Below are 27,268 nucleotides of genomic sequence, written 5' to 3' on the forward strand. Positions count from 1 at the left end.
TGAGAGGATTACTATTTGATATTTACCTTTGTATAATTGCACGTACTGGGGAAAGCCGGTTGCTCTCAGCCAATCGCAAGCCTCCTTCGCTTCGATCTCTGCAAACAAAAAACAATATTCAAATTAAATTACTATTATTTTCTGGTTGGCCCATTTTAATATCAGGACAAATATTTGTGCATATTAAGCGAGCTATTTTACGCTTTAATTACACTCACAAAAATAATGCGGACAAAAATAGAAGCGTCTCTCTCCTTTTTCTCCTCTCATCTCTGAGAGGGTGTACTTTTACAGTGGATCTTTGGAAGAGGCCATCCTAATTGCTCCTAATTGGCTAACGTGGCGTGTGTGTGTCAGACACAGAAAAGGCAGACATCGTTTGTCAGAAGTGGCTTCAGTCCCTCTGGCCACACACAGCCTTTCATGTCCCCTCTGTTGAGGTTCCACCCATCTGCTAACTCCCACCATTGACATAGTACTGTCAGGGACAGATGGTGGAAAGAAGTGCAATCTTTCTTCAAACTCACTGGTACTTCATGAAATAAAACCCAGAGAGAAAGAGAGAGAACGTTAAAGAGAGAAAACGAAAAAGAAACAACGAGAGAGTACTTGGAATTAGGTGTTTTTCTCCCAGGCTGTGGGGGTCAGGGGAAGACAGCTGGAGGTTGAGTTACAAAGAGGTGGCAGGTAGTATAGTGGTTAAGAGCGTTGGGCCAGTAACCGAAAGGTTGATTGTTCAAATCCCAAAGCTGACTAAGTGAAACATCTGGCGATGTGCCCTTGAGCAAGGCACTTGAGCCTACTTGTTCTTGTAAGTTGCTCTGCATAAGAGTGTCTGACATAATTACAAGAAAAAAGCAGATGGCTGAGATATGTAAACAGGGGAAAAACAAGCTGTGAATATCACAAGACCCCTTTGATCCAGGGGAGATAAACTCTGCTAGATGGGAACGGGGTTCATCAAATCAACAGCCAGGTTTGATCACTTAGTGTTAGAGGAGGATGATTTCTGTTCCTGTCCAATATTGACTAGCTTTCATCAGGCTGTCCACTCAAGAGAAAGCTTCAAACTGTAACTAGTTCCTGTAACCTCGTTCAATCAATCTAACAGGGTAGTTATAAACATCACAGGAATTAAATCATCAACATGTATAGATCACATCTTTACTAATGCTGCATAAATGTGTTTGAAAGCCGTCTCCAAATCCCTAGGATGTAGTGATAACAATATAGTAGCCATATATAGGAAAACTAAAGTTCCTTAAGCTGGGCCTAATATAGTGTATAAATGGTCATCCCATAAGTTTGGTAGTGATTCCTATGTTGTTGATGTAAATACTATTTGTTGGTTCGTTGTGTGTAATGACAAGCAACCAGATGCTGCACTTGACATATTTACAAAATGTCTTATTCAAGTTAGTAATAAGCATGCACCCATTAAGAAAATGACTGTAAAAACAGTGAAATCCCTGTGGTTTGATGAGGAATGGAAAAATGGTATGGTTGAGAAGGATGAGGCAAAATAAATGGAAAATAGGTCTGGCTGTACAACTGATTGGCAATTGTACTGCAAATCAGCAATCATGTGACTAACCTGAATAAAAAGAAGAAACTACACTATGAAACAAAGATAAATGACAAAGAATGATAGTAAACAGCTTTGGAGCACCTTAAATTACATTTTGGGAAAACTCTGCTCCATCATTCATTGAATCAATCACTTTAAGGATTTTTTCATTGGCAAGATTTGCAAACTTAGGCATGAAATGCCAGCAACAAACATTGACACTACACATCCAAGTGTATCTGACCAAATTATGAAAGACAAGGGTTGTAATTTTGAATTCTGTGAAGTAAGTGTGGAAGGTGAAAAAATGAAAGTTGTCCATCAATGACAAGCCACCATGGTCTGACAACTTGGATGGAAAGTTACAGAAGATAATAGTGGACAATATTGCCACTCCTATTTCCCAGATCTTCAATTTAAGCCTACTAGAAAGTGTGTGCCCTCAGGCCTGGAGGGAAGCAAAAGGTTTTCCCTTACCTAAGAATAGTATAGCCTTTTTACAGGTTCAAAAAGCCGGCCAATCAGCCTGCTACCAACCCTTAGTAAACTTCTGGGGAAAAATGTGTTTGACCAGCTTTCCCCTTTATTTAACCAGATACAATGCTATTTTACAGTAAACAAATTGACAACAGACTTTCAGTATGCTTTTAGGGAAGGACATTCAACAAGCACAGCGCTTACACGAATGACTGATAGAATGTATTTAAAAAATATTGGCCGGGGCGCTTTGTTAGACTTCAGTGAGGCTTTTGACATTATCGATCATAGTATGTTGCTGGAAAAACATATGTGTTGTGGCTTTACACCCCCTGCTATATTGTGGATAAAGAGTTACCTGTCTAACAGAACTCAGAGGGTGTTCTTTAATGGAAGCCTCTCCAACAAAATCCAGGTAGAATCAGGAATTCCCCAGGGCAGCTGTCTAGGCCCCTTACTTTTTTCAATCTTTACTAACGACACTCCACTGGCTTTAAGTTAAGCCAGGCATATCTAAACTCGGCACACAAAAAAGAAACATCCTCTCACTGTCAACTGTGTTTTTCTTCAGTAAACTTAACACATGTAAATATTTGTATGAACAGTACAAAATTCAACAACTGAGACATCAACTGAACAAGTTGTTCCACAGACATGTGACTAACAAAACTGGAATAATGTGTCGCTGAACAAAGGGGGGTCAAAATCAAAAGTAACAGTCAGTATGTGGTGTGGCCACCAGCTGCCTTAAGTACTGCAGTGCATCTCCACCTCATGGACTGCACCATATTTGTCAGTTCTTGCTGTGAGATGTTACAACACTCTTCCATCAAGGCACCTGCAAGTTCCTGGACATTTATGGGGGGAATCACATTCCGATCCAACAGGTCCCAGACATGCTCAATGGGATTGAGATCCGGGCTCTTAGCTGGCCATGGCAGAACACTGACATTCCTGTCTTGCAGGAAATCATGCACACAACGAGCAGTATGGCTTGTGGCACTGTCATGCTGGAGGGTCATGAGCCTGCAGGAAGGATACCACATGAGGGAGGAGGATGTCTTCCCTGAAACACACAGCATTGAGATTGCCTGCAATGACAACAAGCTCAGTCCGATGATGCTGTGACACAATGTCCCAGACCATGACAGACCTTCCACCTCCAAATCTGTCCCGCTGCAGAGTACAGGCCTCGGTGTAACGCTCATTCCTTCGACGATAAACGTGAATCCGACCATCATCCCTGGTGAGACAAAACCGCGACTCGTCAGTGAAGAGCACTTTTTTGCCAGTCCTGTCTGATCCAGCGAAGGTGGGTTTGTGCCCATAGGCGACGTTATTGCCGATGATGTCTGGTGAGGACCTGCCTTACAACAGGCCTACAAGCCCTCAGTCCAGCCTCTCTCAGCCTATTGTGGACAGTCTGAGCACTGATGGAGGGATTGAGGGTTCCTGTTGTAACTCAGGCAGTTGTTGTTGCCATCCTGTACCTGTCCCACAGGTGTGATATTCGGATGTACAGATCCTGTGCAGGTGTTGTTACATGTGGTCTGCCACTGCGAGGACAATCAGCTGTCTGTCCTGTCTCCCTGTAGCGCTGTCTTAGGCGTCTCACAGTACGGACATTGCAATTTATTGCCCTGGCCACATCTGCAGTCCTCATGCCTCCTTGCAGCACGCCTAAGGCACATTCATGCAGATGAGCAGGTACCCTGGGCATCTTTCTTTTTCCGTTTTTCAGAGTCAGTAGAAAGGCTTCTTTAGTGTCCTAAGTTTTCATAATTGTGACCTTAATTGCCTACCGTCTGTAAGCTGTTAGTGTCTTAACGACCGTTCCAAAGGTGCATGTTCATTAATTGTTTACGGGTTAATTGAACCAGCATGGGAAACAGTGTTTAAACCCTTTACAGTGAGGAGCTGTGAAGATCTGTGAAGGATTTTTACTCATTTGTTTTGAAAGACAGGGTCCTGAAAAAGGGACGTTTCTTTTTTTGCTGAGTTTATGTATGCGGATGACTCAACAATATACACGTCAGCCACCACGGCAACTGAATTGACTGCAACACTTCACAAATAACTGCAGTTAGTTTCAGAATTAGTGGCAAGGAATAAGTTAATCCTAAATATTTAAAAAATGAAAAGCATTGTATTTGGGACAAATAATTCACTAAGCCCTAAACCTCAACTAAATCTTGTAATGAATAATGTGTAAATTGAGCAAGTTGAGTCGTGGTCAAAACATATTGATACAACAGTAGCTAGGATGGGGAGAAGTCTGCCCATAATAAATATCTGCTCTGCATTCTTAACAGCACTATCAACAAGGCAGGTCCTACAGGCCCTAGTTTTGTCACACCTGGACTACTGTTCAGACGTGTGGTCAGGATCCACAAAGAGGGAATTTGGGGAAAATTGGAATTGGCTCAGAACAGGGCAGCATGGTTGACCCTTGATGTACACAGCTAACATTAATAATATGCATGTCAATCTCTCCTTGGTCAAAGTGGAGGAGAGATTCACTTCATCGCTACTTTTATTCGTGAGAAGTTGTATGTTGAATGCACCAAGCTGTCTATTTGAACTGCTGGCACACAGCTCGGACACCCATGCATACCCCACAAGACAAGCCCCCAAAGGTATCTTCACAGTCCCCAAGTCCCGAACAGACTATGGGAGGTACACAGTACTACATAGAGCCATGACTACATGGAATTCTATTCCACATCAAGTAACTCATGCAAGCACTAACATTTCATTTAAAAAACAGATAGGTGCAGACACATGCATACATACACACGATAACATATGCACTATACACACATGTACACATGGATTTTGTGTGGTAGATACAGTGACGTGCAAAAGTATTCATCCCCCCCTTGACATTTTTCCTATTTCGTTGCTTTACAACCTGGAATTAAAATATATATATATTTTTTTTGGGGGGGTGTATCATTTGATTTACACAACATGCCTACCACTTTGAAGATGCAAAATACTTGTAATTGTGAAACAAACAAGAAATAAGACTAAAAAACTGAAAACTTGAGCGTGCATAACTATTCACCCCCCATAGTCAATACTTTGTAGAGCCACCTTTTGCAGCAATTACAGCTGCAAGTCTCTTGGGGTATGTCTCTATAAGCTTGGCACATCTAGCCACTGGGATTTGTGGCCATTCTTCAAGGCAAAACTGCTCCAGCTCCTTCAAGTTGGATGGGTTCTGCTGGTGTACAGCAATCTTTAAGTCATACCACAGATTCTCAATTGGATTGAGGCCTGGGCTTTGACTAGGCCATTCCAAGACATTTAAATGTTTCCCCTTAATCCACTCGAGTGTTGCTTTAGCAGTATGCTTAGGGTCATTGTCCTGCTGGAAGGTGAACCTCCATCCCAGTCTCAAATCTCTGGAAGACTGAAACAGGGTTCCCTCAAGAATTTCCCTGTATTTAGCATCATCCATCATTCCTTCAATTCTGACCAGTTTCCTAGTCCTTTCCGATGGAAAAATATCCCCACAGCATGATGCTGCCACCACCATGCTTCACTGTGGAGATGGTGCTCTCAGGGTGATGAAAGGTATTGGGTTTGTGCCAGCCATATCATTCTCCTTGATGGCCAAAAATCTCAATTTTAGTCTCATCTGACCATCTGAGTACCTTCTTCCTTATGTTTGGGGAGTCTCCCACATGCATTTTGGTGAATACCAAACATGTTTGCTTATTTTTTTCTTTAAGCAATGGCTTTTTCCTGGCCACTCTTCCGTAAAGCCCAGCTCTGTGGAGTATACGGCTTATAGTGGTCCTATGGACAGATACACCAATCTCCTCTGTGGAGCTTTGCAGCTCTGTCAGGGTTATCTTTCATCTCTTTGCTGCCTCTCTGATTAATGCCCTCCTTGCCTGGTCTGTGAGTTTTGGTGGGAAGCCCTCTCTTGGCAGCTTTGTTGTGGTGCCATATTCTTTCCATTTTTAATAATGGATTTAATGGTGCTCTGTGGGATGTTCAATGTTTCAGATATGTTTTTATAACCTAACCCTGATCTGTACTTCTCCACAACTTTGTCCCTGCCCTGTTTGGAGAGCTCCTTGGTCTTCATGGTGCCGCTTGCTTGGTGGTGCCCCTTGCTTAGTGGTGTTGCAGACTCTGGGGCCTTTCAGAACAGGTGTATATATACTGAGATCATGTGACAGATCATGTGACACTTAGATTGCACACAGGTGTACTTTATTGAACTAATTCTGTGACTTCTGGAGGTAATTGGTTGCACCAGATCTTATTTAGGGGCATCATAGCAAAGGGGTGTGTCACACCCTGACCTTAGAGATCCTTTTTATGTCTCTTTTTTGGTTTGGTCTGGGCGTGAGTTGGGGTGGGCATTCTATGTTTTGTGTTCTATGTTTTCTATTTCTTTGTGTTTGGCCGGGTATGGTTCTCAATCAGGGACAGCTGTCTATTGTTGTCTCTGATTGGGAACCATACTTAGGTAACCTTTTCCCACCTGTGTGTGTGGGAGGTTGTCTCTGTTTAGAACACTTTGCTTGTGAGCGTCACGGTTTGTTTTTGTAGTGTTTATTGTTTTGTTTGGCGTCATTTTGCTTAAAATAAAGAAAATGTACGCTCACCACACTGCACCTTGGTCCTCATCCTTCAACAGCTGTGAGAGGGTGAATACATATGCATGCACAACTTTTCAGTTTTTTTTTATTTTTAAATTTCACTTCACCAATTTGGACTATTTTGTGTATGTCCATTACATGAAATCCAAATAAAAATCCATTTAAATTACAGGTTGTAATGCAACAAAATAGGAAAAATGGCAAGGGGGATGAATACTTTTACAAGGCACTGTATGTAGTAGTAGGGGGGCCTGAGGGCACACACGTATTATGTTGTGAAATCTGTTGTGAATGTATTGTAATGTTTTAAAAAATGTATAATTGCCTTCATTTTGCTGGACCCCAGGAAGAATAGTTGCTGTCTTGGCAGCAACTAATGGGGATCCATAATAAATACAAATACAAGTTTTGGGATTGGAGGACAGTTTGTGACAGAGAGGAGATCAGCTGTACCTGCTAAAATATGACATACAGGCTAGTATCACATAACTCTGAGGCTGTAAAGTTATGTATCAGAATGTATCTGCCAGGGTTATATAAAAAGCCTGCACCCTCTGTGACATCTAGAAAGATTTTAATCCACTTAACCCCAACATTTCTCTAAGCCATCATTTTGAAGCCCTAGTTATTATTTTGCTTTGACAAAGTAATTTCTCTAGATTATTATTTTGTGTGATTATTGATTCATTTACCTCTGTCCCTCATTTTAAGGTCAATCCTGCTATGTGAACTCCCATTTGAATATGGTGAAAGTAAACTATTTCTTTAATCTTTTTTCCAAAAGCAACATTAAACAGCTAATAGTCAAATCATAGAGTAAAAATAGTGGAGCTGGTTCTACTCTTTTTGGCCCTTTCCTGTGTTTTGTGGTGGAAAACTGAGCGGGTCAAGCCTTACACGTCAACCCTGTTACCCATAGACAGCCTACAAATGTTTTAACAACCCCCCTTCCATTGCCACTCCCTGTTGCACACAATACGTTTCCATTCCCCTTGTCAAAATGGAATTTATGGCTGATTTAAGATGAAATTGTCAACGCTGTTACTGTCAACCCTGTTACGGTCAACCGTGTTACTTTATTTGGCACTTAATATGCACTTGCTACAGTATTTTTATTTATTTAACCTCTTGAGATTAAGTTACACTTCTCAAAAGGCACCGTGGAACAACCATAAAGCCTATGGTGGAATAAGTTGTTATCACCTTATAATAACACCCTGCTCCCAGATGTAAATAAACTATTAGCTACCCAAACCAGTGGTCAGAATGACATCACAGGGCTGGAAAAGGCATAAGACAGGTGACCCAGTTGCAGTATGAAATATATATAAAACAGTGAACAATTAACTGCACTGCGCCTTGTCCACCACTATATTCTTCCTGCGTATAAGCATGATGGTATCTGTGAGACCGCCAATTTTAATAAGGCCAAGAAGGGAAAGGCTCTTCCTTTTCCAAATTCCTCAGGCCGCCTTGGAGGAAGTTGTGCTTTTGGGCTCTGGGTTCTGATAAGAGATGCGTGCTTGCAATTCAACCCCTCCCTCCCTCACAGCGCCAGGAAGTCGGAGGAGTGTGTTTAGGGGCCTGGGAAAATGGCGCTACATGCTCTAGCCCTGACGCAATCTTTGCAACCCCCCCCCCCCAGTGCGTCCCAGTGCTCACCACACTCACTACACACCCACTCTTCGTAGCAGTCTCCTAAGTCCTACCACTATATGGGCCTCCAGGCCTAGAGCAGTCTTTTGCCATGTCTCTTCATGAGTCGATAGACATGAGAAAAGCATCTCAGTGTTGATATGGTAACATCTCTCTGCTCTGACAGCTTACATGGTTCTGATCTTCACAACATCCTCCAGAGGACCAAGCCTTAGACTCAACAGCCTCAGTGGAATGCAAATACAGCTGCTTTTTACTGGGATGGCAAGTGTCAAGTGAGGTGTAAAAGTGGTATGAAAACCTCAAATGTCTGTAAAGTTATGTTGAGAACTGTAACATTAGACAAGTGGAGTGCTAGGGATGATATGACATTGGGTGGTTACTGTGGCCTAGTTAGATTACAACACAATGGATGTGTTCTAGGGAATGGCCAACATATGTCCTCTGAATGACTGTAAACAAGGACATTTATGAGGAAAAGACAAGAAAGACCAAAAGATATAACCGACCTCCATTTTCTGTTCTTAAATCAAAGAATATAGATGTTTGATGAATCACAAATAACAGTGATATCCAGCAGTTGGTCATCTATCATGTTTCTGTTCTGTTAGGTATTTGGTGTATGACCCAAGTGTGTCACTCGGTCAGCAAATCAGAGTTAATATGGAAAAAGTAACAATGGCTCTATAACAATGGCAATCAGAGAGCACCTGGTGATTGTTACGCAATCATTTATCCCCCTTAACCATCTATACCAGCGCTGGCTTATCTCATTCTATTACTCCCCGGCCAAAGTTGGCAGGTAGAATTGCATTAGGTCATAGGTATAATTGTTCCTGCGCTCTGTTGCTCCTGGTTGCTAACAACAGTGGCTGTGTAATCCACTCATGCCAATGGGGAAATGAGTTGGAGGGATTTTCGCTGCTATAGTTAGAGAACTTTCAGATTGCAGAAAGTATAATTGGTAAATTAAGGTCTTCTAGGAAATACTAGACACCACAATGAACCGGTCAATCTCTACTGAACCTTTTTAGAGAACCATCTGCAAATGAGCCCAACTTAGGGGTCTGCTCACATTGAACCATGTTGATTGGATTGAAATACTTGGCATTTAATGGTCAAGTAGAACTATGCACATGATAAGATGCCAAATCTTCAAATGGTGAAATACAACAGTTAGTTGATTAGAGACCAAATACTCCAATCTACTGCAATGACTGAGTGACTTTGTTCAGTCTGGTTCCTCTGAAAAGCTAACACCATGGGAAAAAGACTTATTGGAAAACAACAGATTTGCTAGGCATTTTATCTCTGATTCAAAAGTAGCTGGTTTTCTATCATAACTCCTAAGTTCATCAAATTTTGCAGCCTGAACCCATTGCCTACGTGCTAGGAATACGTATGGAGCAGGAAACAAATACAGTGTATTACACACTAACATTACACACTAACATCACTGAAATTAATTTAATAAATTGACTGGCACCTGCATGAAGAATTCAATATAACACTCTCCCACATAACACTCAACCTACAGGCCAGAAATACAAATATAAATGTTATACTCTGTAGGCGTAAATTCTTAAGATATAAAAATATATTTTACGTGGACATTTTTTATAGGATTAGTTTTCTTAATTTTAAAACTAAGTTAACTAAGAAACCAAACTTTCGAATCTATATGACAAAACATGTAGGCAATTTAAACAAGTATTTATTACATTATTTGATATAAAATAATTAATTTTTAATGAGCTGAAGTATCATATTTATGTACTTACGTTCCTTGACAAAATGGTGAATATTGACACTGTCTTTACTTTACACTGTCTTTTTTTCTCCATTAGAACTCACTCAAGAACATTTTCAAGGATGTTATTAACAGTGTAGTAATTTATTTAGCAAACAGTCTTATCTAGAGTGATTTACAGTAGGGAGTGCATATATTTTTATACAGGTCCCTTGTGGGAATCAAACCCACAACCCTGATGTTGCACACACATGCGCTACCAACTAAGCCACAGTGAACCCTTTCATGTTCCTTGAAAGTCAAACTATTCCTTTTGAATCTATATGACAAAACATTTCGGCTAGTTAAATAAGTCTTTTTAAAAGCCTGTTGCAAAACTATAGTCTAGAGCATGCATTAGACTAAAGGGCTGATGCTCATGCGGTGGTGCAGCACATCACCTTACATCATCTGAACTCCTCACCTCATTTTGAGCATCACATGAACCTCACAGCTGACACCCTATCAGGTTAGTAGTGGCTCTCTGAATATGTTAATACATCTAAGTTTATATTTGTCGGAGTCCTATAATGTGCTATTGTACTACTAAAGTTCATAGAAGAAAAGTTGTTACTTACTTGTAATCAACATGGTGATGTATTGTCAGATGAAATGTGATATTTAGTCTCGTTTTATTCTTGTTAAGAATGAGCAAACTTATCAAACTTGATGTTGAATAATAAAAATACATAAAAACTATACAAATCTAATCAAATATTGAAGACAAGTTCAGCAGTCTTGATCATATTGGCCATCATAGTGAAATCAGTACAAACATTTCCACTTTCCAGTCGCCCTTCCCTCCCCTGGACCATACCAACTGCACTTAACGCTCACCCCTGGAGGGAGGCTTCCAAAACTACATAATGGATGACCAAGGCTGTTGACTTTAAAAGCATGCCAGGGTATTTATAAAGTATTTCAGAATTCAGATAACTTTCTCTACTGTGACAACTAATACAATTGTAACATCAAATAATTCATTTTAAATTAGCTAATTTATCACCCCCCCCCTCCCCCCACACCATCACCCTTAAGAGAGTGTGGTTGATCCCATGACATTGCCCTGTCGGTATTAGACTAGACTGGAGTGACCAGAAAGAGATTTCCAAACCTCAGACACTGGCCTTGAGGCCATTTTCCCCCCTTTGTAGTCAGACTTGACAGCTAAAATGAGATGTAGCAGACAATCAGCCTATCATGGTAAACACGGAAACTCTCAAAGACAGTCAGGCCAAGAACATGATTAAATTCCCTCCACACAGGCTTCATAATAATCATGTATTTTTTATTTAATACAGTACAATATTTGTACTTTATGTAACTATTCCTTCCAATATCCAGATACCACATTTCTTACACATTTATGTTCTCAATTTTCTTGACAAAATGGTGAATTTTGAATCTATCTTTACTGATCCTACTCAAACACTTATTTATGACATTAGAACTCACTCAATAACATTTGCATGGATTTCATTAACATCATAGTCATTCAGCAGACAGTCTTATCCAGAGTGCATACATTTTGACACTGGTCCCCCATGGGAATCGAACACACAACCCTAATGTTGAACACACCACACTCTATCGACTGAGCCACAGGGAACCCTTCCATGTTCCTTGAAAGACAAATTATTCCTATGGTACAGTACCTTACCTCTAAAACCTGCAGCCCACACTTGTATGTGGTCTGACCTTCTCCTGTAGCTGCTATCAGCATCTTGTAAAAGGCAGCCGTTGTTTCAAAGCAGAAATGGCACATTTAGTTCAAATCAAAAGAACAAGAGGATTCACCTTATGACATCCAGTGGGACAGTCACTTAACAAGAGGATAGTAACTCTAATGACTACCCTTAAACCACTGTGGATGATGACAAAAACCTGCAGTGCTAATAGCCCTCTTCAAGGCTTCATCAGGATTCATTCCTAGGTAAGCCATTAGCGGTAATAGGTTCCATTTACAACGTAGGTGTTTGATTAGGCTCTTTTAAATGTGAAAACCCCTTGAGAGGGCCACCTCTTTGCTGCATTAATTCACAGTTGAATGAAAGATGGAAAGAAATGAAAACAACTAATGACTTTTACACAAGAGTGAAGTACAGGAACCATGGTCCCCTTGGCAACCTTCCTGGAGCGCTTAGCTGAAGTTTATAATAAAAGCTGGAAATAGGCATTCTTGGCTGTTACTGGGAATGAGATGTTTTTTCTTGGATGACCCTCGCCCAAGACTCTGGTTTATGTGCATGATGTCCTAGTCCATCATAATGCAGACCAAAGTTTTGTTATTTTTCCTGCAGATTTCGAAACCGCTTCTGCTTCATGTCTATGTAATAAAGTAATTATTTTATAATACACTTTGAAGACAAATGTTGACTACGGTAACTGTCACAACTGACCAAATATTTTAATCTTGGCACAATTCTAAAGTTTTTCTGTTTGGGTTAGCTGGTGAATTCATCAAAGCCACTGGCTCCTTCTGGTTCCTCGAGGGTCCCACCCTGGTTTTGGGTGAGTTAATTTTGCGGGACGGGGGTGTGAACTGCAGTCCTCCTCCCCAAGCAAAGGCTTCCCCTTATTCCAAATGGTCCAACTTCAAATGGTGTTAAGCACTGTCCTTCCATCACACAATCTGCTTTAATTCTATACCTATATAAAACATATTGAATATTGCTGTTGAATGGTTTGAGTTCTGTGGATGTTATAAAACTTGTTGCTATTTAAGAGATTATGACTTCTGGGTTTTCCTCCTCAGGATCACAACTCCTAAATGCTGAAGTGATAGTGATCAGCAAGGATGAAATGATCGCTGCTGTTAATATCTAAGTTTCTCTACCTCTCCCATCAAATCAAACTTAACAATTTTATGTATTTTTTTTTTTATTTATTTATTTAACCAGGCAAGTCAGTTAAGAACACCTTCTTATTTTCAATGACGGCCTGGGAACAGTGGGTTAACTGCCTGTTCAGGGGCAGAACGACAGATTTGTACCTTGTCAGCTCGGGGGTTTGAACTTGCAACCTTTCGGTTACTAGTCCAACGCTCTAACCACTAGGCTACGCTGCCGCCCCGACAGATGACGACAGATGTTTTTCTACTTACTGTTGCTTCATGGGCAGTCAGCCTGCCTTACAATAAATACACAACAACACAAAGAAATTGCCATACGAAGACGTGGAACTATGCTGAAACTATAGAAACCACACTGAACACCACAACAAAGAAGATCATTCCGCATCATCTCACTTTACGATATGAGCTTGGACAGGTTGGCTGAAAATGGCCAGGCTATAGCCAAATGGGTCTATATATCAAAGACACACATCCAGAGGTCCAATAGCATCTCTCTCCAGTTCATCATTCTTATAAATGATATCATCTGTGTTCAAATCTTTGTGTTGATGAAATTATGTTACTTCAACAGCTGTGGTGGCAGACCGGCAAGCAGCCATCCAGTCTGTTCTACTGGATGGTTTTATTTACAACTGAAGTATTTACAATGACTGTGATTAATGCTAATGGCCAAGCCTCTCTATTGGAAACAGTCAGATCCATCCACCAAGACTGATCCAAAGCAACACTAGCGCCATGTGGACTGTGGGTATGTTTAATACAAAGCGACATATGTCCTAGTGTTGTGAGAAGGACAAAGGGACAGCCGTGTGTGTGTTTACCTAGTATGAAAGTTGCCCCATCCTCATTTGTTTGCTCTTCCATAAAGCTGAGAGGCTCACTTAGGCTTGACCTCTGCCCTTGGCAGCCGCTGCACTGCTGGCCCCTGGTCACTGTTTTGTAAGGTTATGCAAGAACACACATCATTTTCCTGAGTAAGAGGAGAAGGGCGTCACAAAAGGAAGAATTCAGCTCTCCCAGGGTAGAGTGTGTGTGTGTGAGAGACTGTGTGTGAGACTGTGTGTGAGACTGTGTGTGTGAGACTTTGTGTGTGTGTGTGTGGTTATGACTGTGTTACTGAGGGTATGTGAGGATGTGTCATGTGTTTACTCTCATGGACTTAGTTTCTATTTGAGTATATCATATGCACTTGTGATTGTGTGTTTCTCTCTATGTGTTTATTTCTGTGTCTGCAATCTGAGTCCAGCCCCTGAGTCTTTGGGCTGGTATTTCCGTTGATGTAGGAAGCGCTCTTTCTGTCCCTACAACTGTGTGTCCCTCCCCTTCTACTCACCGGTACTGCAGCTCCAGCTTGCCATCTAGCCTATGTGTTCAAATCAACCTGTCCTGAACACACTGGGCACCTCTGTACTGGAACCAGGAAACGCTGAGCATAATCACTGACCACCTCCTCCTCGCTCAAAATAACTTCTAACTTTAGCAGAAATATTTTAGCAAAAGCTATGATGATAATAATAAAACTACAGTATTTTGGCCTGTTTGTGTACCCTTTAGGGACAGAGACATAGGGACAGAGGTGGCAGTGTGGAATGAAAATAACCTGTGAAAATAATTAAAGCATTTGACATGAAAACTGGAAAAAGCACACCAGTAGCTGACATCTGTGAGGTAATACCAAACCCATGAAAAGGCCTTGGCCCTGCCGTGCCCTGACATGGTCTGAATGTTATGGTATAGTAGTGGTGTAGAGTTAGTAGAGTTGTCAGTTGCCTGTTTGTCTCTTTCTGCACTGAATATAATTGCCATAGAGCTCAGAGCTTAGGTTACAGTAGGCCAGACTCTGTCACAGGCGAAGCGACAGGACTAGCCCTTGAAAGGAGCCTCTGACGAGCTACAGAATCAATTAAGTGGGGATATGATACGAGCTGTGCTTTATTAGTTAGAAATTATTTGTTGCTTTATTACATAGAAATGCTCTGGGGTGCAGAGTAATGGCCCATCCATGTACAGTTCATTTGGAAGGCTTCTTCATTGGGACACCTATGGCTGCTATGTTCTCTGGCAACATATTTCTGTTTATTTCCCTTCTCATACCTCAGCTATTGAATTGGAGTTTATGGAACACAGTTCTATTTCATATATCTGATAATGGCACTGGAGGGGATGGCTGCTGTTTTATGGGCTCCTAACCAACTGTGCTATTTTGTGTGTGTTTTCCTGCGTTGTTTGTAACTTATTTTGTACATAATATTGCTGCTACTGCCTCTTATGACCAAAAATGGCTTCTGGTTATCAGAACAGTGATTACTCACCTCGAACTAGACAAAGATTTGTTCTTTAATGAGTCTGACGCAAAGGATTTACTGCTTCTCCGAATCCAGGCCGAAATACATATAATTTGAGTGAAGAAAAGACGGAAATACAGGGGGCTGCCTTGTGAGAATTTGTTGGTGAGCGGGTAACCCGCCTCAACCATCCGTTCTATTGGCCAACTTGCAATTACTGGAGAATAAAATGGATGACCTCCCTTTGGGACTATCCTACCAACGGGTTATTAAAAACTGTAATATGTTTCACAGAGTCGTGGCTGAACGAAAACATGGATAATATACAGTGCCTTCGGAAAGTATTCAGACCCCTTGACTTTTTCAAAATGTTACGTTACAGCCTTGTTTTAAAATGGGTTGAATAACAATCCTCAGCAATCTACACACAATAACCCATAATGCAAAGCGGAAACAGAAAATACTGTACTAAATAAGTATTCAAACCCTTTGCTATGAGACTCAAAATTGACCTCAGTTGCATCCTGTTTCCATTGATCATCCTTGAGATGTTTCTACAATTTGATTGGACTCCAACTGTGGTAAATTCAATTGATTGGACATGATTTGGAAAGGCACACACCTGTCTATAAAAGGACTCAGTTGACAGTGCATGTCAGAGCAAATACCAAGCCATGAGGTCGAAGGAATTGTCCGTAGAGCCCCCGAGACAAGATTATGTTGAGGCAAAGATCTTGGGAAGGGTACCAAAAATGTCACTCTGACAGAGCTCTAGAGTTTCTCTGTGCAGATGGAAGAAACTTCCAGAAGGACAACCATCTCTGCAGTACTCCACCAATCAGGCCTTTATGGTAGAGTGGACAGATGGAAGCCACTCCTCAGTAAAAGTCACACGACAGCCTGCCTAAAGGCACCTAAAGGATTCTCAGATGATGAGAAACAAGATTCCCTGGTCTGATGAAACCAAGAAGAAGTCTTTGGCCTGAATGCCAAGCATCACGTCTGGAGGAAACCTGGCACAATCCCTACGTTGATGCATGGTGGTGGCAACATAATGCTGTCGGTTATGTTTTCCAGCGGCAGGAACAAAGTACAGAGCGATCCTTGATGAAAACCTGCTCCAGAGCGCTCAGGACCTAAGACTGGGACAAAGGTTCACCTTCCAACAGGACAACAACCCTAAGCACACAGCAGAGACAACGCAGGAGTGGCTTCAGGACAAGACTCTGAATGTCCTTGAGTGGCCCAGCCAGAGCCCGGGCTTGAACTTGATCGAACATCTCTGGAGAGACCTGAAAATAGCTGTGCAGCAATGCTCCTCATCCAACCTGACAGAGTGTTAGAGAATCTGCAGAGAAGAATGGGAGAAACTCCCCAAATACAGGTTTGTTAAGCTTGTAGCGTCATACCCAAGAAGACTCGATGCTGTAATCACTGCCAAAGGTGCATCAACAAAATACTGAGTATAGGGTCTGAATACTTATGTAAATGTAATATTAAAGTTTTTTATTTTGAATACACTTGCAAAAAATCATAAAAAACAGTTTTTGCTTTGTCATCATACGGTATTGTGTGTAGATTGATGAGGGAATAAAAAAATACATTTTAGAATAAGGCTGTAATGTTACAAAATGTGGAAAAAGTCAAGGGGTCTGAAAACTTTCTGAAGGCACTGAACAATTGGCTTGGCTTTCCATGCATCGACAGAACAGAACAGCTACATCTGGTAAGACGAGGGGTGTGTGTGTGTGTCTATTTGTCAATAATAGCTTTCAAGAAGCGGGACACTAATCCAGACGCTTATAAGAAATCCCGCTATGCCTTCAGACGAACTATCAAACAGGCAAAGCGTCAATACTGGACTAAGATTGAATCCTACTACACCGGCTCTAACGCACGTCGGCTGTGGCAGGGCTTGCAAACTATTACGGACTACAAAGGGAAACCCAGCCGTGAACTGCCCAGTGGCGCGAGCCTACCAGATGAGCTAAATGCCTTTTATGCTCGCTTCGAGGCAAGTAACACTGAAGCATGCATGAGAGCACCATCTGCTCCGGAAGAATGTGTGATCACGCTCTCCATAGCCAATGTGAGCAAGAAATTTAAACAGGTCAACATTCCCAAGGCCGCGGGGCCAGACGCATTACCGGGACATGTACGCAGAGCATGCGCGGACGAACTGGCAAGTGTCTTCACTGACATGTTGAATTTTCACTGACTGAGTCTGTAATACCTACATGTTTCATGCTGACCACCATAGTCCCTGTGCCCAAGAAAGAGAAGGTAACCTGCATAAATGACTACCATCCCTTAGCACTCATAGCCATGAAGTGCTTTGAAAGGCTGGTCATTGCTCACATCAGCACCATCATCCCAGAAACTCTAGACCCACTTCAATTCGCATACCGCCCCAACAGATCCACAGATAATCCAATCTCTATTGCACTCCACACTGTCCTTTCACACCTGGACAAAGGACCACCTATGTGAGAATGCTGTTCATTGACTACAGCTCAGCATTCAACACCATAGAGCCCACAAAGCTAAGGACCCTGGTCACTAAACACCTTCTGCAACTGGATCCTGGACTTCCTGACGGTCCGCTTCCAGGTGGCAAGGGTAGGCAACAACATATCTGCCACGCTGATCCTCAACATGGAGGCCCCTTAGGGGTGCATGCTTTGTCCCCTCCCGTACTCCATGTTCACCCATGACTGCGTGGCCAAGCACAACTCCAACACCATCATTAAGTTTGCTGACAACACAACAGTGGTAGACCTGATCACCCACAACGATGAGATAGTCTATTGGGAGGAGGTCAGAGACCTGGCACTGTGGTGCCAGGACAACAACCTCTCCCTTAACGCGAGCAAGACAAAGGAGCTGATCGTGGACTGCAGGAAAAGGAGGGCCGAACACGCCCCCATTCACATCAACGGGGCTGTAGTGGACCGGGTCGAGAGTTTCAAGTTCCTTGGTGTCCACATCACCAACAAACTATCATGGTCCAAACACATCAAGACAGTCGTGAAGAGGGCACAACAACACCTTTCCCCCTCAGGAGACTGAAAAGATTTGGCATGGGTCCCACAGATCCTCAAAAAGTTCAACAGCTGCACCATTGAGAGCATCCTGACCGGTTGCATCACTGCCTGGTATGGCAACTGCTTGGCATCCAACCGTAAGGTGCTCCAGAGGGTAGTAAGTACGGTCCAGTACATCATGCCATCCAGGACCTATATACTACTCAACCAAGTCATAGACTATGCTCTCTGCTACTTCACGGCAAGTGGTACCGAGCGTGGAGTCTAGGTCCAAAAGGCACCTTAACAACTTCTACCCCCAAGCCATGCTGAACAATTAATCGAATGGCCATTACTTTGCTTACACTACTGCTACTCACTGTTTATTATCTCTGCATAGTCACTTCACCCCTACCTCCATGTATAAATTACCTCGACTAACCTGCTCATTGACTCTGTACCGGTATTTTTTAAACTTTAGATTATTTAGTAAATACAGGCCCACGAGCCGCTGAGGCCCCTAATGATGAGCTCCATTTTTTTGTGGCCCCCACCTCCGTTAATGTTGCCCATCCCTGCCCTAAAGAAATAACTAGCATTGGACCCCACTTAACTGTGATAGTAAGGTCTGCACAAATATGTGAAGTGAATACTTATTTATGTACTCCATGAAGTTGATGTATTCCGAGGAGCGTGTGCTTCTTGACATACACTTTGCAGTGCGTACTTGTTGACATACTACACAAAGTATGTACATTACAAAGTTTGTCCTTGTTTACATACAGTACACTTTGAAGTGTGTACATTTCTTGTTGATGCAGTGTGTTACAATGGAAAGCCTGGGCATCACGCAGGCTGAAGGTCATAATGGTCCCTAGTGGGGTTCCGGAGTCTTCCCGGAGCCTTCCCATCAGGATATCCCAGTCCCACGCCATCCCACATTCTGTCTCCGAGCCAGTGACCCAAAATAGCACCTCTGATCCGTTCAGCTTGTTGTCTATCCATCCAGGAAATGTCAAAGCTATGATGTACATTGGCCTGTTCGTTCTGACCCCTTGTCTTTCTCTGTGTTTACAATGGGCTTAGCTAAAGCCACCATGTGGAATTATGCTCTACTCACATGGTCTTTAGTGTCTAAATCCAGAGCTCTGACATTGATTCAAATGGTGTTAGTTTATACCGACTGACTGTTCAGTACCATGATACTAGATATTTAAGCAGTCGCCGATGACTCAGATTTGAACCCTTACTTCGGTTTGAACCCTAAAAGTCAAGGGCACAGGGACTATGGTGGTCAAAGTCAAGAATAAGTAAGTAAAATAAACTACACAAAGCATGTGCTTTTTGTATTACACTAACTAGGTAAAGGAGTAAATCAATGCTGGATAGTCTTCATTGTTATTTTTTACATGAGTTTATGAGTCTATAAGGAAGCCCGATAGAAGCCCAAGGCAAAAAAACAAAATAAACGTAGACTTTAAATTATCTAGTTCGAACGACTTAGTAAATATATGTTTTTCTTACAAAGTCGTTCAAACGAGATACTAACTCGTTTGAAATGACATTAATTACTTTGAACAACGTATTATCTCATTCAAATGACTTAATTGTCTAATTAGGCCTAATTTCTGATGCAGTGCCAGCTGTGCTTGTAAGACCGTTGCTGCAGCCATTCATTCACTGATTCCATCCATTGATATGATTATTCAATGACAGTTATTTAATAGCCTAAAGCAGGGCTGCTTTTGAATGCCAGAGCATGTACGTGGGCCAACAAGATCTCATGGTTTTAACAATTTGACTTCAGATTCTGACGTTTATCCAAGTTTCTCCAAACATCAAATTTCCGAAGGGTTTCTGAAACACTGGGTTGCTCCTCTTGCTCAGCATTGTCTTTCCAAAGCTGGCGTGTTTAATCTCAGTGGTGGACATTCTTTTTTTTCTTCCTTTTTTCTATCCCTAACCTTCACCAAAAAAACATTCGTAATGAATGCCTTACCTTAACAGTGTAGTTGTTTTTGTTTTAAAACTATCCAAAACCTTAACCCGTAATGTAAGCATTTGGGATGAATCAAGGAAGACGCTGAGCAAGAGGAGAAAAAGAGGGTGTCAAAAACACTTTGACATTTGACGTTTGGAGCAACGTTGAAACTTGATGTTTGGAGAAATGTGGATAAACATCAGAATCTGAAGTCAAATTGATAAAACCGTGAGATCTTGTTGGCCCACTACATGTTCTGGTATTCAAAAGCAGCCCTATCAAAGAATAAAAAATCATATCAATGGATGGAACGATCTGACAAGCACAACTGCTGCTGCATAACACATTAGGTCTAACTAGACAAAATGTCATTTGAGCATTTATTCAAATGTTATTCAAACAACTTTGTATGTCGTTCAAACATTTTTTGTTCAAATGAGATACTAAGTAATTCGAACAAGATACTAAGTCATTCGGAATAGATTATTCCAATCGTTTTCTTTTTTGCCTTGGGTTTCAGGGCTTCTGTACGTCTATGGTGTCTAACGTCCTTTCTTAATTCCTTCTCTTAATCATAGAAGAAGCCTTTTCACTCATGCAGGTGGGAGATTGATGTGCCAGCCAACGTCAGTGTCCATCTGCTTAGTTTTGGTAAAGAAAGACGTCTCCAAAATGTCTGTCAGAAGCCCAGAAATGACCCATTCAGCGCAGAGACAGGAGGGAGCCACAATTCAAAAGTGGCAGGGATTTAGGCAGTGCCTGGAATGAATACCGCAGTGTGTGTGTATGTGTGTGTGTGTGTGTGTGTGTGTGTGTGTGTGTGTGTGTGTGTGTGTGTGTGTGTGTGTGTGTGTGTGTGTGTGTGTGTGTGTGTGTGTGTGTGTGTGTGTGTGTGTGTGTGTGTGTGTGTGTGTGTGTGTGTGTGTGTGTGTGTGACTGTACACAATGAGAAGAAAACAGACAAGTGTTTGCCTCTCCTCCATGTGATGCCAACTGTTCTGCACACACAGCTAAGAGCCAGAGCATTTGAGCACAAGGTAAGCAAACAGTTTAGAGTATAATCTCCTCCCTAGCCCCCTACAGAATGGCTAGACGGGTATACGCACTTGCACCCACATGTGTACACCTGCAGAAGAAATAGAACACACACACGCACAGCAATGCTTAACACCATAGCAGCACCCACCTGTAGCACACACTCCAGCAGGTATATCTCACTGGTCACCCCCAATGCCAATTCTTCCTTTGGCCGTCTTTCCTTCCAGTTCTCTGCTGCCAATGACTGGAACAAACTGCAAAAATCACTAAAGCTGGAGACTCTTACCTCCCTCACTAGCTTTAAGGACCATCTGTCAGAGCAGCTCACAGATCACTGCACCTGTACATAGCTCATCTGTAAATAGCCCATCCAATCTACCTCATCCCCATACTGTATTTATTAATTTATCTTGCTCCTTTGCACCCCAGTATCTCTACTTACACATTAATCTTCTGCACATTCTACCATTCCAGTGTGTAATTGCTAAATTGTAATTACTTCACCACAATTTCCTATTTATTGCCTTACCTCTCTTATCCTACCTCATTTGAACATGCAGTATATAGATTCTTTCAACTGTATTATTGATTGTATGTTCATTTTTTCCCATGTTTTCCTGGATTTGAACCAGGAAATGTAGTGACACCTCTTGCACTGATATGCAGTGTCTTAGACAGCAGCGCCACTCCGGATAAGTCCCTGGTTTAATATATATATATATATAAGTCCTTGGTCCCTGGTTTAATATATATATATATAGTACCAGTCAAAAGTTTGGACACACCTACTCATGCAAGGGTTTTCTTTATTTGTACTATTTTCTACATTGTAGAATAATATTGAAGACATCCACACTATCAAATAACACACATGGAATCATGTAGTAACCAAATAAGTTTCAAGCAAATCAAAATATATTTTGTAATTTAGATACTTCAAAGTAGCCACACTTTGCCTTGATGACAGCCTTGAACACTCTTGGTATTCTCTCAACCAGCTTCATGAGGATTGCTTTTCCAACAGACTTGAAGGAGTTCCCACATATGCTGAGCACTTGTTGGGTGCTTTTCCTTCGCTCTGCAGTCCAACTTATCCCAAACCATCTCAATTGGGTTGAGGTCGGGTGATTGTGGAGGCCAGGTCATTTGATGCAGCAATGAAGCACTCCATCACACTCCTTCTTGGTCAAATAGCCCTTACACAGCCTGGAGGTGTGTTTTGGGCCCTTGTCCTGTTGAAAAACAAATGACAGTCCCACTAAGCGCAATCCAGATGAGATGGCGTATCGCTGCAGAATACTGTGGTAGCCATGCTGGTGTGCATTGAATTCTAAAGAAATCACCAACAGTGTCACCAGAAAAGCACCCCCACATAATCACACCTCCTCCTCCATGCTTCATGGTGGGAATCACACTTGCGGACATCATCCGTTCACCTACTCTGCACCTTACAAAGACACAGCAGTTGAAACCGAAAATCTCACATTTAGACTCATCAGACCAAAGGACAGATTTCCACTGTATTTCTTGGCCCAAACAAGTCTGTTCTTCTTATTTGTGTCCTTTAGTAGTGGTTTCTTTGCAGCAATTCGACCATGAAGGCCTGATTCACACAGTCTCCTCTGAACAGTAGATGTTGAGATGTGTCTGTTACTTGAACTCTGTGAAGCATTTATTTGGGCTGCAATCTGAGGTGCAGTTAACTCTAATGAATTTATCCTCTGCAACAGAGGTAACTCTGGGTCTCCTATTCCTGTGGCGGTCCTAATGAGAGCCTGTTTCATCATAGCGCTTGATGGTTTTTGCGACTGCACTTGAAGAAACTTTCAAAGTTCTTGACATTTTCCATATTAACTGACCCCCTTGTCTTCAAGTAATGATGGACTGTCATTTCTCTTTGCTTATTTGAGCTGTTCTTAGACTTGGTCTTTTACCAAATAGGGCTATCTTCTGTCTACCAACCCTACCTCGTCACAACACAAATGATCAAATGCGTTAAGAAGGAAATAAATTCCACAAATGAACTTTTAACAAGTTACACCTGTTAATTAAAATGCAGTCCAGGTGACTGTCTCCTGAAACTGGTTGACTCCATATGTGTTATTTCAAAGTGTTGATCTCTTTACTATTATTCTACAGTGTGAAAATAGTAAAAATAAAGAAAAACCCTTAAATGAGTAGGTGTGTCCAAACCTTTGACAGGTACGGTATATATAAATATATATTTTTTAGGAACTCAGTAGGGGTCTCAACTTACTGTTGAGAGTTAGAATAGTAGAATACACAAGGTGCAAGTTCGAAATTTGGTTGTGCATCAGCAGTTTTTCTCTTGTTTTGTCAGTCATTGACAGTCACTCAATTAGCCATGTCAGCTGTTTTTTTAGATTGGTAAGTTAGTCTAGTCCAGTTATCTAAACCTGAAGTTATTATGTTCCGGAAACCAACGTGCCCAGGGACCCTGACCTCCAGGAGGCCCAAATTGATTTGTTTAGTCAATCTCAGATGTCATTAACATGGCATAAGTCATGTGTAGAATTGCATGATATTAGCTTTAAAACTGAATAAAATATATACAGTTGAAGTTAGAAGTGTACATACACTTAGGTTGGAGTCATTAAAACACATTTTTCAACCACTCCCCAAACTTCTAGCTAACAAACTATAGTTTTGGCAAGTCGATTAGGACATTTACTTTGTGTATGACAAGTCATTCTTCCAACAATTGTTTACAGACAGATTATTTCACTTATAATTCACTGTATCACAATTCCAGTGGGTCAGAAGTTTACATACACTAAGTTGACTGTGCCTTTAAACAGCTTGGAAAATTCCCCAAAATTATGTCATGGCTTTAGAAGCTTCTGATAGGCTAACTTACATAATTTGAGTCAATTGGAGGTGTACCTGTGGATGCATTTCAAGGCCTACCTTCAAACACAATGTCTCTTTGCTTGACATCATGAGAAAATCAAAAGAAATTAGCCAAGACCCCAGAAAAAAATGTGTAGACCTCCACAAGTCTGGTTCATGCTTGGGAGCATTTTCCACATTCATCTGTACTTTCTGTCATGTTTGTCATTTATTATCATGTCTTGTCCCTGTGCTCCCCATGCTATTCGTTTCCCTCTGCTGGTCTTATTTGGTTCTTTCCCTCCTTCTATCCCTCTCTCTCCCCCTTCCCTCTCTCACTCTCTCGCTCTCTCTTCTCTCTATCGTTCCGTTCCTGCTCCCAGCTGTTCCTATTCCCCTAATCATCATTTAATCTTCCCACACCTGTTCCCGATCCTTTCCCCTGATTAGAGTCCCTATTTATTCCTTTGTGATCCGTTCCTGTCCCGTCGGTTCCTTGTTTTGTATTCACCATGCTGTGATTGTGTTTCGCCCTGTCCTGTCGTGTTTTTTTGCCTTCATCAGATGCTGCGTGTGAGCAGGTGGCTCTATCAACTACGGCCTGCGCCTACCCGAAGCGACCTGCAGTCTGTGGCCGCTTCTCTAGTTATTCCCCTCTACAGACTAGAGGATTTTTGTTATTCCCTGTTTGGATTTAAATAAACTCTGTTTCTGTTAAGTCGCTTTTGGGTCCTCTTTCACCTGCATGACAGAAGGAACCGACCAAGGAATGGACCCAGCGACTTCAGACGCTCGTTACACTGCCGTCGAGATCCAAGGAGCCATGCTCGGCAGACACGAGCAGGAATTGTCTGCTGCTCGCCATGCCGTGGAGAACCTGGCCGCTCAGGTTTCCGACCTCTCTGGACAGTTCCAGAGTCTACGTCTCGTGCCACCTGTTACTTCCTGGACTGCCGAGCCTCCAGAACCTAGGGTTAATAACCCACCTTGCTACTCCGGGCAGCCCACTGAGTGCCGCTCCTTTCTCACGCAGTGTGAGATTGTGTTCTCTCTCCAACCCAACACATACTCTAGAGAGAGAGCTCGGGTTGCTTACGTCATTTCACTCCTTACTGGCCGGGCTCGAGAATGGGGCACAGCTATCTGGGAGGCAAGGGCTGATTGCTCTAACAAATTCCAGAACTTTAAAGAGGAGATGATTCGGGTTTTTGACCGTTCAGTTTTTGGTGGGGAGGCTTCTAGGGCCCTGGCTTCCTTATGCCAAGGTGAACGGTCCATAACGGATTATTCCATTGAGTTTCGCACTCTTGCTGCCTCTAGTGAGTGGAACGAGCCGGCGCTGCTCGCTCGTTTTCTGGAGGGACTCCACGCAGTGGTTAAGGATGAGATTCTCTCCCGGGAGGTTCCTTCAGATGTGGACTCTTTGATTGCTCTCGCCATCCGCATAGAACGACGGGTAGATCTTCGTCACCGGGCTCGTGGAAGAGAGCTCGCATCAACGGTGTTTCCCTGCTCCGCATCGCAACCATCTCCCTCCTCTGGCTTTGAGACTGAGCCCATGCAGCTGGGAGGGATTCGCATCTCGAATAAGGAGAGGGAACGGAGGATCACCAACCGCCTGTGCCTCTATTGCGGAGTTGCTGGACATTTTGTTAATTCATGTCCAGTAAAAGCCAGAGCTCATCTGTAAGCGGAGGGCTACAGGTGAGCGCAACTACTCAAGTCTCTCCATCAAGGTCCTGTACTACTTTGTCGGTCCACCTACGCTGGACCGGTTCGGGTGCTACATGTAGTGCCTTGATAGACTCTGGGGCTGAGGGTTGTTTCATGGACGAAGCATGGGTTCGGAAACATGACATTCCTTTCAGAGAGTTAGATAAGCCTACGCCCATGTTCGCCTTAGATGGTAGTCATCTTCCCAGTATCAGATTTGAGACACTACCTTTAACCCTCACAGTATCTGGTAACCACAGTGAGACTATTTCTTTTTTGATTTTCCGTTCACCGTTTACACCTGTTGTTTTGGGTCATCCCTGGCTAGTATGTCATAATCCTTCTATTAATTGGTCTAGTAATTCTATCCTATCCTGGAACGTTTCTTGTCATGTGAAGTGTTTAATGTCTGCCATCCCTCCCGTTTCTTCTGTCCCTACTTCTCAGGAGGAACCTGGCGATTTGACAGGAGTGCCGGAGGAATATCATGATCTGCGCACGGTCTTCAGTCGGTCCCGAGCCAACTCCCTTCCTCCTCACCGGTCGTATGATTGTAGTATTGATCTCCTTCCGGGGACCACTCCTCCTCGAGGTAGACTATACTCTCTGTCGGCTCCCGAACGTAAGGCTCTCGAGGATTATTTGTCTGTGTCTCTTGACGCCGGTACCATAGTGCCTTCTTCTTCTCCGGCCGGGGCGGGGTTCTTTTTTGTTAAGAAGAAGGACGGTACTCTGCGCCCCTGCGTGGATTATCGAGGGCTGAATGACATAACGGTTAAGAATCGTTATCCGCTTCCCCTTATGTCATCAGCCTTCGAGATTCTGCAGGGAGCCAGGTGCTTTACTAAGTTGGACCTTCGTAACGCTTACCATCTCGTGCGCATCAGAGAGGGGGACGAGTGGAAAACGGCGTTTAACACTCCGTTAGGGCATTTTGAGTACCGGGTTCTGCCGTTCGGTCTCGCCAATGCGCCAGCTGTTTTTCAGGCATTAGTTAATGATGTTCTGAGAGACATGCTGAACATTTTTGTTTTTGTCTATCTTGACGATATCCTGATTTTTTCTCCGTCACTCGAGATTCATGTTCAGCACGTTCGACGTGTTCTACAGCGCCTTTTAGAGAATTGTCTCTACGTAAAGGCTGAGAAGTGCTCTTTTCATGTCTCCTCCGTTACTTTTCTCGGTTCCGTTATTTCCGCTGAAGGCATTCAGATGGATTCCGCTAAGGTCCAAGCTGTCAGTGATTGGCCCGTTCCAAGGTCACGTGTCGAGTTGCAGCGCTTTTTAGGTTTCGCTAATTTCTATCGGCGTTTCATTCGTAATTTCGGTCAAGTTGCTGCCCCTCTCACAGCTCTTACTTCTGTCAAGACGTGTTTTAAGTGGTCCGGTTCCGCCCAGGGAGCTTTTGATCTTCTA

At 42.5% G+C, this 27,268-nt stretch overlaps 1 protein-coding gene across 2 annotated transcripts in view; it reads right to left on the bottom strand.

The window, feature by feature from the left end:
* LOC123998866 (rho GTPase-activating protein 7-like) overlaps window positions 1-27,268 on the bottom strand; it is a 114,185-nt gene that overhangs the window by 20,083 nt on the left and 66,834 nt on the right. Inside the window, exons 1-2 of one of the 2 annotated variants that reach the window (XM_046304083.1) lie at window positions 10,687-10,887; window positions 27-98 (exon numbers count right to left, since the gene is read on the bottom strand). In XM_046304083.1, coding sequence (XP_046160039.1) covers window positions 27-98; window positions 10,687-10,699 — 85 coding nt within the window. In that variant the 5' untranslated portion in view covers window positions 10,700-10,887. Of the gene's footprint in view, window positions 1-26; window positions 99-10,686; window positions 10,888-27,268 lie in introns of those variants that run through there. The other variant, XM_046304082.1, reaches the window with a different exon arrangement.

This window comes from Oncorhynchus gorbuscha, linkage group LG16, assembly GCF_021184085.1.
Source record: "Oncorhynchus gorbuscha isolate QuinsamMale2020 ecotype Even-year linkage group LG16, OgorEven_v1.0, whole genome shotgun sequence".
Lineage (NCBI taxonomy): Eukaryota > Metazoa > Chordata > Actinopteri > Salmoniformes > Salmonidae > Oncorhynchus > Oncorhynchus gorbuscha.